The 12,798-nt window shown below is 42.8% G+C and overlaps 2 protein-coding genes across 3 annotated transcripts in view; one reads left to right on the forward strand and one right to left on the reverse strand.

Moving 5' to 3' along the window:
* The window catches only part of BZW2 (basic leucine zipper and W2 domains 2), a 63,243-nt gene extending 59,302 nt beyond the window's left edge, over nt 1-3,941 (reverse strand). The window contains exon 1 of one of the 2 annotated variants that reach the window (XM_032286712.1): nt 3,792-3,941. The gene's annotated coding sequence lies outside the window, so the exon portion shown is untranslated. The remainder of the gene's footprint in view (nt 1-3,791) is intronic. The other variant, XM_032286711.1, reaches the window with a different exon arrangement.
* Nucleotides 3,942-4,261: 320 nt separating this feature from the next.
* The window catches only part of ANKMY2 (ankyrin repeat and MYND domain containing 2), a 50,185-nt gene continuing 41,648 nt past the window's right edge, over nt 4,262-12,798 (forward strand). Inside the window, exon 1 of the mRNA XM_032286722.1 lies at nt 4,262-4,567. Coding sequence (XP_032142613.1) covers nt 4,501-4,567 — 67 coding nt within the window. The 5' untranslated portion in view covers nt 4,262-4,500. The remainder of the gene's footprint in view (nt 4,568-12,798) is intronic.

Raw genomic sequence — 12,798 nt, forward strand, 5'->3', positions numbered from 1 at the left:
CACATAAGCGAAGCTCCAAGTATAGAAAAAAGAACATTTGTATTCATATTACTTTCTCATGTTGTGTTAAAAAAAATATTCCTTAGAGGCTGTAATACTTCCAAATTTTCTTTTTAAAAACTTCATTATGAAAAATCTCAAATATATCCAAAAGTAGGGTGAACAGTATAATCAAGCAAATGTACTCATCACCCATCTTCAACTGTTAACATAGTCAATTTTATCTCATCTATATTCTCATTCAGTCTCTCTTCCTTTCTGTCACAGAATTATATTAAAGCAAAATCTCAGATGTCTTATCATCCAGTTCTAAAATAATTCAGTTCCTATCTCTAAAAGATAAGTAATCTTTTAAAAAATATAACCATAATCGACTTCAAACCTAAAAACAAATTACAATTTCTTAATATTATCAAATATCCAGTCAAGAAAAAAGTCACAAGTCAAGAAAACCAGTACCCTGAAAGATGTAATACTCAAAAATGCAATAAAAAGGCAACATTGTCTTAATGTAGAGAGCTGGAGATCAGGGGCTTTAATGGGGTAAATCTAGGAATGGCATGCCAAATTTCTAACATATGCATAGGAACAATTTTTCTTGGTTGATAGCACTCATCAGAATGTCAAGAAGCTTGAGATGCAAAACATTTAAAGACTTTTTGCCTCTGGTTATGATTGTGTGTGTTTAGTGCCACCTCACCTCACATTGCCAGGAAGGATTAGTCAAGTAGGAAAACAAATCCACCTAAAATAACTTAGAGATCAAACTGAATTCAACTCAGCTTGTACTGAGCATACACTAAGTATAAGATACTGGGTTAAATCTTGAGAAACAAAGATAATTTCAACCTAGTTAATGTATATTCTAGAATGAGAAGAGACCAGACAGATTAATAATAATAACTATAATAGAATGTGATGAGAAAGTGCTTGCTTTAGTTATTTTCATGGAGATCCAGATGAAGAAGCAATGTCAATTTAGCTGGTGAAGGGGGTGGGGGCAGTAAAAGAGGTTGCTGGAATCCATAAGAAGAGAATTAAAGGCTGCCAGTAATGATACCAGCAGCCATGTTGCATATCAATATCCTCCATACAAAGATTTTACTTATAACCCTTGCCAAGAGACATGAATAAATGTATTTATTAGTATGTATATTTCCCTTACTGGATAGAGAGGGACAGATGAACATGAAAGCTCAATAAAAGAGGTTTTGTTTAAATTGTGTCTGGAAAGTTGAATAGTTCATCAGATCTAGAGAGGGGATTCAGGGAAAAGGGAAGGGAAGTCATTCCAGGAGAAGAAAAGCAAGAACAACGCGGTGGAAATTACCGGCAGGTTGGGGAACAAGCAGAGTGGTGACCTTAGAGCCCGGTGCATGGGAAGGCCCAGGTGACTGGAAATGCCTCCTGAGACCACTGGTGGACTGGAACCTTCCAGGACAGATCTAGCCCTCTATTCTGTGGCCAGAGGAGAGCCATTCACAAGATGACAGGTGCTCAATGTTTATTGAACCGGTAGTTTCCTGAATTAGCTAGAAGGAGACAGGTGGGAGAGAAGCAGGCTATTTAAGATGCACTGCAATAGGTCTAGAGTGCTAGTGGTAGAAAAAGATATGAGAGGACACATACAACATTTCAAACATTTCAGAAATCATTATTCCAATTCTGGTTCTCACATTCCTAATATGGGATTGTGGGCAAATTATTTCCCTTCATTTTTGTCCTCTTATTTGCAGAAATGGAGATAATACTGGCTAATTCCTGGGTTGTCATAACACTAAAATAATTCTATGCAAAGCATCTAGTAGAATATCTAGCAGACTAAATAATATAAAGTAGCTATTTTACTACCAATAAAACTTCTTTGATGTGAATCTATTTTACTATGCTCATTATCTTATTCCTACATTAAATATTTACACTGTACAAAACTACTAATGTAATCAATCCATCTAATGAACAGTGCCCATTAGGCATCTGTTTCTAGAAATTTAAACTCAACATGATCTATCTGCATTTCTAGGTAGATGTTAGATTCTCTTTAAATGTTATTGTCCCTAAATTCACTGGCCATGTATTCAGAGAGAACTAAATACCAACCAGGTGTCATAAGGCATCAAGAAAATAGATAGTAAGCTGCTATCCTCGAGGAACTGACAACCCCAGTGAGACAAACAGGTGTGACCTTCAAGTAACCATGGCCCAGATTTGGCACAAGAGATGGAAATACTAGCAATGAAGTACCCAATTCTGTGTACGCATCTGCTGGTAAGATGCTAAATCACATGTTCCAGGAGGTTACTACTCAAGCGTTTTTTTTAGGTTTGTGGGTTTCTTCCGCATGATACTATGTTATAAATCAAGTAACTCTGGCACTAACAGCATTACAAAAGATTGGTCACTCTCAGAAAAGCCTTACTACTTGTTTGAACAGCCACATCATTATTAAAGCACCATCCAACAAAAGTATCTTTGTTATACACTGAGATGAATAATTTCAAACCATTTTCATGTAAGATGTTCTGGCTCAGATCTGCCCCAGTTTAGAGTGGGAAAACAGCTGGAGTTTAGGAAAGATTTTTGCTAAAGGCAGGAAATAATGATAAACATATTCCAGGAGATTTTAGATGTATTAGTGAAAGCTTCACGCAAAATGAATGCCTAAGGCCAGAGGAAAATGTCTTTCACTTTTTGTATAGCACCATGATCTGAAACAGTGGTCCTGGAGATGCTTAAAAAGTAAAAACACCTACACAATTATTCAAATATTTCTCTTTGACATATACACGTCTCTTTGACACACATATTGAGAGAAACATCACTACTACTCTGCAGGGAAACAGCAGTAAAACACAAACACTAATTTGCAAAGAAACTTTCATTGATGATGTAAATATAAACGTGCACCCTGGTGAAATGACTGATTCCCACATTTTAGCAAGCAAGTCTTCTTTCTAAATACACACTTGTATTTACCCCCATCTACCTATAGTCGAAGCTCTAGGCTACATATTACACTTGAATGAAGGTTGGATTAAGGGGCTAATCTAAGGCTATATATAGGCAGCAACACCAATTTAATCTCCGCCCTCTCCAACCTCCCCACCCTCCACTCCCTATTTCCATAAATCTCAAGATCTCAGTTACAAAGGGAACTGAGAACTCTAACAGAGCAAAGAGGCCTTTCCCTCTCCCTCCCCCAGGCTGTCTCTCATAAACGAAGTATTAGTGCAAGTGTAAATTGTTTCTAAACATCCTTAACAGGCAGCATAGGGCCATCAGGTCCGGTTTTCTTACACAGCTTCCACAGAGGCCAAGGAGATGACAAGTAGTGGGGAGGGCGAGAACCACCAACATAAAAACTATCTTCTCCCAAGTCTATTCTCATCAGGCACTCACTCGCTCCTAATGGGGCGCTCTCCTCCCCACCCCTAGCCCGAGCCCCGGCCCCAGCCTGCCCGGGAGCCGCGTCTGGCGGTGCCACGCACGAGACCATGTGCACCCGCCACTTCTCACCGCGTGGCTGGCCCCCGCCCGCCGGCCCGCGGTCCCAGAGTCTCCCGAGGCGGCCAAACGAGGCGAGTCTAAGGTCTTCATCCTGGGGCACTGGTACCCCGTGCGCGCGGTGATGATGAGGTGAAGCGAGCACTACTCCGAGACGCAGGAAGCTGCCCCGGGAAGCACACGCTTCCTCCCCGCCAGCTCCGGCCCGGTGGAAGCCCCTGAGGGGCGGTAGTCGCGGCTCTCGCAACCCTCCCGGCACCCCGTGCCTCACCTAGGCAGCTTCTCACCTGTCCGAGGAGGTAGCGACGACGCGCAAGGCTGGGGGCTGCGGCGATTCGTGCAGCGGCAGCGACGGCAGCGGCAGCAGCGGCAGCAGACAATGGAGGAGTGAAGGACAGACACATTGACATAGACACACGGAACCCGGCGCAGTCCCGCCTCCCGCACCGCCCCCGCCTCCCAGCCCGCCCCCACCCGGACCGCGCCACTCCCGGGGGCATGGTGGGGATATGGCGACAACCGGGGGCCTCTGCACGCCCCAGAAAGCCGTCGCTGAACACAGAACCACTAAATAGGAAATTATTCAATATTATACGTGGCCAAATATTTGAAGCGGACAGGATAGGGGTGCGGAACGTGTAGGAAGAATTTAATTCCCCCTCCAGGTGTCTGCATTTGGCTTTTCCCTTCCAGGTTGCTCCAATGGCGGTCTCTCGCTGCCGCCTCCTGTGACTCCTCCTCCTCGGCCGGCCCAATGACAGGCGGCGGGCGGTGACTGCCGCGAGGCCTGCAGAGACCGCCCGCCCGGCTCGCCCGAGCTCGCCCGCTGTCCGCCAGCCCGCTGGAGGGAGGAGAGAAGCGGAGCGCTTCCGCGGCTGGCTACTCAGTGTCTTGGTCTCAACTTGCCTCTTTGCGGCTGGCGTTCCCAATACAGACGCATCGTTTCTTTTTAAATACTTCCTAAGACACAGAATAACCTTCAAGCTGGCGGGACCAATGGTTCACATAAAGAAAGGCGAGCTGACCCAGGAGGAGAAGGAGCTGCTGGAAGTCATTGGGAAAGGTAATGGGTGCTGGGCTGCGACGCGGACGCTGCCGGCCTGGTCGGGGGGCGTGGCGGAGCCCGGGGGGCGCCCCTGGCCTGGGTGGCCTTTGGCTGCGGTTCTGCAAGGTTGTCAGCCTGGAACCGGGAAAGAGCGTTTCTCCCTTTGGTCTGGGACGGGTTGCGGGTCGGAGAGGGGAGGTAGAAGCAGTCCTGGGATAAGAGAGGTAGTTACAGAGGCTCGGCCTCTAAATCCGCTTTCGGAAACGTACGGATTTCCACGCCCCACCTTAGATTAATGCGAGCGTCTCGGAGCGTGGGCCCCAGTGTGTGCCTTCTTCACTGCTCCCCGGGGATTTTGATCACAGTGGGTCTGGTGGTTTCAGGTTCTTAGGCTGGTGTCTAAAGCGCCCTTTAGACTTCCGCAGGCCGAATGATCTGGATACTTTGCTGCTCCCCGCCCCCGCTTGGGAGTGTAGGGCGCCCTTAGGGAGAGGGGTTCTTTATAAGGGCACAGAACTAGGTCTGTAATTTGCTGCATTGAGACTTCCGCATCCAGGGCCTCCCTGGCTTCCATAAGCCCCGATAGCCTCAGGAACCCTAGAGAGATGAGGAAATTGGCGAGGCGTCCACACCCACCCCTCGGCCCACGTTGCACAGCAGCGACCTTCTCATCGCGCTCCTCCGCGCTTTCTCGTCCACTCTCCCAACGCGTGCCCCACTTCCTCTCACTGAGTCCCAGCAGGGAGCCCCAAAGAGGAGCCAGAAGCCATATTTCCCCGCAGCCCCCGAGTGGACGTCCCAGAAGAGTTCCCTGCTGAGTCCCGTTACCTGACAGGTGACATCAGTGTGACTGCATGCTTCTCCTGCACCCTCACGGTGCAGGGCTGGGGTTGCCTGGGACTGCGGGCATAATTAATGTGGTGATTTTAAACGCAATAATAATATAGCCGTGTCTGCCCTTGAATGGCAGAGGTTCCAGTCTTTGCAGCATAGGGCTTCCTAGTTTTCAATTTTATTTACTTAATAGCCAGGCCAAAATGTGGAATCCTAGACAATAATGCAGACTTATTCTTCATAGCGACAAGGAAACTCAAGGAGAAAAAATTAAGGTTTGAACTCAACAGGTGCTGATGAGCTGAGCCCACCGGATCTGATCTCAACTATTCTAAATCAATCATGGTTATATCTATCAATGATGTGTTCTTTGCCTGGAATTTGGGGATTTGGGTTAGAGTTTTTATTGTTGTATTGCATGGTTCTCTCTGACCTGTTTGGCATTTCAGTCTTTCAGTTCTTCCTGTCTCTTGGTAATTTCTCCCTGCCTTTGATGGCTCCGGCGTTCATTTAAGCAAACATGCAAGTTCTCGCTGTTGTTCCAGGTACTGTGTTGGGCACAAAGGAGACAAATGATCAATTCACAATCCACAGAAACAAAAATTCTTTTAAACCTGACAGAGCTAGTACATGTCCTGTCTTTTTTTTCTCTCCCTCTCTCTTTTGTTTGTTTGAGACAGGATCTCATTCTTTACCCAGGCTGGAGTTGCAGCTCTTTGCAGCCTCCACCTCCTTAGTAGCTGGGACTACAGGTGCAAGCCACCATGCCTGGCTACTTTAAAACTTTTTTTTTTTTTTTTTTGTAGAGATGGGGGTCTCCCTATGTTGCCCGGGCTGGTCTTGAACTCCTGGACTCAAGTGATCCCCTGCCTCAGCTTCCCTAAGTGCTGGGATTACAGGCATGAACCACTGGGCCTGGCCCATCATGAGTTCTCTTAAAAGTGGAAAATAGTGAGCAGTTTTATAAATTGAGCCTCTGCCAGGGGAGAAGGGATTCCTTGGATACATTCTCAGGTGTCTACCAGTTTTTATTTCAAAGATTATATAAACTTGAATGAATGTGCATTTATTCTGGTTAGTGCTGTGATATTTCTGGGCTCACATGGTACATCAAGTTACATGAGTGCACTGATGCTTTCATTGCTTTAATTGGCCCACACCAATGAGAAAAGAACTGATGTGGACCTAGAATGTGATGCCTTCTTGTCAAATGAAGGTCTGTGGGACATCACTTGCACTCACAAAGAAGACTAATGGGCCAGGCATGGTGGCTCACGCCTGTAATCCCAGCACTTTGGGACGCCGAGGTGGGTGGATCACGAGGTTAGGAGATCAAGACCATGCTGGCTAACACGGTGAAACCCAATCTCTACTAAAAATACAAAAAAAAAAATAGCCAGGCGTGGTGGTACGTGCCTGTAGTCCCAGCTACTCAGAAGGCTGAGGCTGGAGAATAGCTTGAACCCAGAAGGCAGAGGTTGCAGTGAGCCGAGATTGAGCACTGCACTCAAGCTTGGGTGAAAGAGCAAATTAATGGGAGAATGGGAGATAGGAGAAAAACAACCATAGCCAATGTTTATTGACTATTTTCGCCAGCCACACATAATTTTAAGTACTTTACACATATTAATGCCTTTAATTTTGATGAGCTAGGAATTAGTTTTAAGCTATAACATTATGAGAGACAGCATGGGATAGTGGTTAACCATGCAGGCCTTGTTTGAAATTCTAGCTCATTTACTGGTGATGTGGCCTTTGGGCAAGTGACTTTTCCTGAGCCTCAAGTCCTCCATGTGAATAATACCCACCTCAAAACGTTGTTATAAGGATGAAAGGAGTTAGTATATTTAAAGCATTTAAAACACGGCTTGTGTTTGAGATAAATATGGTGATCTTCACTTTATAGGCAAGGGAACTGAGGAACTGGGGAGTTAGGAAACAGCATCAAATAGGTGAGTGGCAGAGCAGAGGTATCACAGGGCTTATAGGCAGTAAATAGGCTGCACTTAAAAACAAACTAAACAAAATGTGAAACCAGCACCATAGCAGTCCGTACAGTATTCACTCTGAGAGGTCATTTAGGTTTACCAAAACAGCATCTGTCAAGTTAACCCAGTTTTAAATGTTACTGATTTTGTAGTTTTGTGTGCATTAAATTTAAAATAAATTTTTATTTTATAGTTGAAGAAAAATCATAAGCAAAGTTTATATTTCTGCCAAAAATAGCCTTTTTTTCTTTTCTTTCTTTTTTTTTTTTTTTTTGAGACAGAGTTTCGTGCTTGTCTCCCAGGCCGGAGTGCAGAGGCGCGATCTCGGCTTACTGCAACCTCCACCTCGTGGGTTCAAGTGATTCTCCTGCTTCAGCCTCCTGAGTAGCTGGGATTATAGGCACCCGCCACCATGCCGGGTTAATTTTTGTACTTTTAGTAGAGACCAGGTTTCACTATGTTGGCCAGGCTGGTCTTGAACTCCTGACCTCAGGTGATCTGCCCAGCTTTGCCTCCCAAGCATTTTTTTTTAAAAAGTGGGTGAAGTGAGGGTTTTGTTTTTTTTTTTTTTCTTTCATACATTTTTCAACTTTGAATAACTCTAGACTAGACAATAAGTTCTAGTATTTTGAACTAACATTAACTTTTCAGCAAAATCTGGCCTGGCATCTTAAACAATCTAAAGTGAACTTGGCAAATATTTAAGTGATTCCCCACCTGCCAGCCACTGCTCTCCAGAAATTAGCAGACTATAAATGGGACTTTTTATTTATTAGAATGCCAAGAAGTTCCAGATGAAAATGAAATTCTGTTTCTAACATACCCATTTAATAGTTAATGACAGCATTCATTTAACAATATGTAAGAGAAAATTGAAATCACTGAACTGTGTTTAATTGGCTTGTATTACTTATAGAGTGATGTAAGCTTTGATACCTTTTTCATTAATCTCTTAGCAAGCACTATTGTGAAATAAATTAAACCTTTTTCAAGGCTGTGAGCTAGATGATTTTCCTATTACTTATTTAGTACCTCAAATTCCTGAGCTCACTGTTGGTAACAAGAAAGTGATATATTTCCTATTTTTTAAATCATATCTGTGTAAAAGAAGCTATGAAACAGGTTTGGACAATAGAGTTTTTCTTACCTACTTTATTGAGATGCAATAAATTGCACATATTAAGGCACACATTTTTTTGATCAATTTTGATTTGAACATACATCTGTGAAACCATCACTAAGATCAACGTAGTGAACATCTCTATCACCCCCCCCAAAAAATCCTTATGCCTCTTTGTAATCTGTCACTACCTTTCCCCCGATCTGCAAGCAACCACTAACAGATTTCTGCCTCTTGATTAGATTCTATTCCAGAATTTTGTATTAGCAGAATTGTACAATAAGTATCCTTTTTTTGAGGAGGGGACCTGGCTTCTTTCATTCAACATTATGATTTTGAGGTTCATTTGCATTGTGTGTACCAGTAGTATGTAGCTTATTTTCCTTCTTTCATTTCCACTGGAAGGATATACTATTATTTGTGCACCCACTCACATTGATGCACAATTGTTGTTTCCAATTTGGGACTACTGAAGTAAGATCCTGTTCTAAGGTCCTATGTAGTTAATAATAATTCTAGTGACTTTATGGTTGAGAAACATTCAAGTCTGCTTATAACCAATTATAGTACAGAGTTCAAAGAAAAAATTAACTTAAAATATATGGTTACCATTAGTTGTATGGCCGGACAGGTTATGCAACCTATATGGGCTTCGTTATCTTGATTTTCACAATAGCTCTTTTAGATACTCTCAATGTTATACCGTGCTCTGTAATACTAATTTAAGATCATTTTGTTACAAAGTCTAAAAATAGGTATGAGTAGGAGACCTTTTAGAAACATCACACAAAGTCACTATTTCAAATTACATGTTATAATTAGGTGGCTCACACCTGTAATCCCAGCACTTTGGGAGGCCAAGGTGGGTGGATCACGAGGTCAAAAGATCGAGACCATCTTGGTCAATACGGTGAAACCCTGTCTCTACTGAAAATACAAAAAAATTAGCTGGGCATGGTGGCGCGTGCCTGTAGTCCCAGCTACTCGGGAGGCTGAGGCAGGAGAATTGCTTGAACCCTGGAGGCGGAAGTTGCGGCAAGCCGAGATTGCGCCATTGCACTCCAGCCTGGGTAACAAGAGCGATACTCCGTCTCAAAATAAAATAAAATAAATAAAAAATAAAAAGAAGTCTCCACTTTTAAAATATATTTACAGCTTCATATCTATGATTATATCAAAATTTATATCCATATGTTGTTTCAAAATTAAGGCACTTTAAACATTTTTAGGTGATTTTGCTTATTACGTAAACTCTAAGCACTATAACAACAAAGCCAAATAGATTTCTAAATCCGTAACTTGATTATATAGTTTTAAAAATATCCATATTTGTGATTCCAATTAGTAGATCCAGCTGGGCACAGTGGCCAAGCCTGTAGAGTGACCCCTCTGTGCTTTGAGAGGCAAAGGCAGGAGGATCACTTGAACCCAGGAGTTTGTGACCAGTCAGGGTCTCAACATAGTGAGACCCCATTTTTACAAAAAATGTAAAATTTAGCTGGGTACAGTGGCATGGACCTATAGTCCTAGCTACTCAGGAGACTGAGGCAGGAGGATTGCTTGAACCAGGAATTCAAGGCTGCAGTGAGCCATGTTCATGCCACTGCACTCGGGCCTGGGCTATGGAGCAAAGCCTTAGATCTATAAAAAATTAAAATAATAATAATAAACAATGATTAAAATCTATATGTATTTGAATCTCATTGTTGTGTGATGAATTGCTGAAAACAGAATGTTTGTTTCTCCTGTTGTGTTTGTTTTGGCTACATCTGCTTGTCTTCGGTAGAGACCTGTGTTCCCTATCTAGGTACTGGAAATGTCATGAATTATACTGTGCTTCTCTGAATATAAAACAAAAAGAAGATATAATAAAGGCTTATATGTATGTGCTCCACCTTAAGACAAGACCCCAGTACTCTTCAGTTTACTATGGGATGGATACTATTGTCCTTGTTTCATAGATAAGGAAACAGAGTTTTGCGGGTCTATTTATTTATTTATTTACTTACTTACTTACTTATTTTTTTGAGATGCAGTCTCGCTCTGTTGTCCAGGCTGGAGTGCAGTGGTGCAATCTCTGCTTACTGTAATCTCCACCTCCTGGGTTCGAACAATTCTCCCGTTTCAACCTCCTAAGCAGCTGGGATTACAAGCACGCACCACTACACCCAGCTAATTTTTGTATTTTTTTTCAGTAGGGACAGGTTTCACCATGTTGGCCAGGCTGGTCTTAAACTCCTGACCTCAGGTAATCCACCTGCCTTGGCCTCCCAAAGTGCTGGGATTACAGGCATGAGCCACCCCGCCTGGCCAAGTTTTACAGACCTTGTTCCACTTTATAGTATTCCTGAAAAAGCTGTCATGTGGTAGAAGAGAGCAGTAACACTAAGAATATCATTCTTTTTGAGACAGGGTCTCATTTTGTTGACCCGGCTGGAGTACAGTGGCATGATGATAGCTCACTACAGCCTTGACCTCCTGGTCTCAAGCAGTCTTCCCACCTCAACCTCCTGAGTAGCTGGGGCTACAGGTGCATGCCACCACACCTGGCTAATTTTTCAGGAATTTTTTTGTAGAGGTAGGGTCTCAGTATGTTGTCTATGCTGGGAAAATATTATGTATATAATTTCTTCTCTCCTAAAATGCTTGTTCATCCAGATAAAGTGATCAGTCCCACCCTAATGAGGCAGGTTGTACTCTATTTTCTTCTTTGTTTTGAGCAATTGGAGAAATTCTCTAAAGGGAAATAAATCACTAATTATTTTATTAGTTTAGGTGTGTTGTTTCTTATCTCCAGTGAAGTTAAATGTTGGCTCCTTGCACATTCCTTCTTATAATACTCTATCTTCCACCCCCAGCAGTTTCTTAAATCAGATTTAACGTATTTCTTTACCAGAATGAAGCAATTAATCTTTTAAACTTACTTGTAAAATATTATTTAAGTCTACTATGGACAGTAAGAATGACATAAAGTAAAAATCCTTCTGTGTGAGTCATGTGTTTCACGTTTCTATGCTATTCTGGACTTTCTATAATTTCCAACTAATGTCATTACATTGTGAACACCAAATTGGAAATCATCACACTTTTTCCTCTTGGAATGTTTTGCTCATCCATGTTCCGAATCTATTTTTATTCTCTAGAAGCCCAGTCTGTTTCAGATTCTTTTTCTCGTTCGGGTCCCTGCATTTCAAAAGGTTAACCTTAACCTGCTGAGTGGCGTGTGTGTGATTGTGTGTGTGTACTTGTGTAATATAATAAGAAATGTCTATTTGGTCTCTGCCCCTGGCTCCTAAGGCAGAGCTCCTAAAACCCTTATAATCTCCTGAGCAATAGGGGTGCTAGGTGCATCTTTTGTTCTAATATTTGGTCGTTGACCCTGGTTCCTGACACAGAATTCCTAATCCCTTGGAATTTCCTGGGTGTTAGGAATGTCTTTTGTTCTAATGAGGTGACTGTTGGATAGCTTCAGGATGGGGGCTGGTTATGAGAAAGTCCAAGCCATGATTAGAAAGTTCAAACTTTCAACTCTACCCCTCCCCTGCATCTTTAGGAAAGGGAGAGGAGCTGAAGACTGATTTAATAATAGATCATACCTATGTGATGAGGCTTGCATACATATTGCTGAACTACAGGTTGCAGAGAGCTTCAGATTGCTGAACTCGTGGAAGTTCTTGGAAGAAAGAGTGCCTGGAGAGAGTGTGGAAACACCGTGTCCCGTGCCACATACCTTGCTCTTTGCCCCTCGTCCATCCGGCTGTTCATCTGCTCCTTTGTAATATTTTTTTGCAATTGATGGGTAAATATAAGCAGTGTTTCCCTGAGTTCTGTGAGCTGTCCTAGCAAATTATGGAATCTGAGGAGGGTATCATGGGAACCCTGATTTATAGCCAGTCAGAAGCACAGGGGGTTTTGATTGGCATCTGAAGTGGGGACAGTCTTGTGGACTGAGCCCTTGACCTAGGAGATCTAACTCTAACTTCTGGTAACAGTGTTAGAAGTGAGTTAAATTATAGGAACCCCATTAGTGTCCAGTGGAGAATTGCTTGGTGTATATGGAGGAGACCCCCATGTATCTGGTATCAGAAGTGAAGGACTGAGACTATTGTGTGAGAGTTTAGTAGGAGAAAACCATTTGTTTTCCATTATACATGCATCATCTTTAAAATATATTATTCCCTTACAGAATATGTTAACTTAGATTGTTGGCCATTGGGCAAACATCTTAGAGAATTATCAGCTTGTTCTCTAATGAGAGCCAAATGTTTATGATCTTAATCCCCATTCTACTGTTTACGTGTAGCAGG

This window comes from Sapajus apella, unplaced genomic scaffold (genome assembly GCF_009761245.1).
Source record: "Sapajus apella isolate SASKATOON/1434 unplaced genomic scaffold, GSC_monkey_1.0 scaffold19, whole genome shotgun sequence".
Classification (NCBI taxonomy): domain Eukaryota; kingdom Metazoa; phylum Chordata; class Mammalia; order Primates; family Cebidae; genus Sapajus; species Sapajus apella.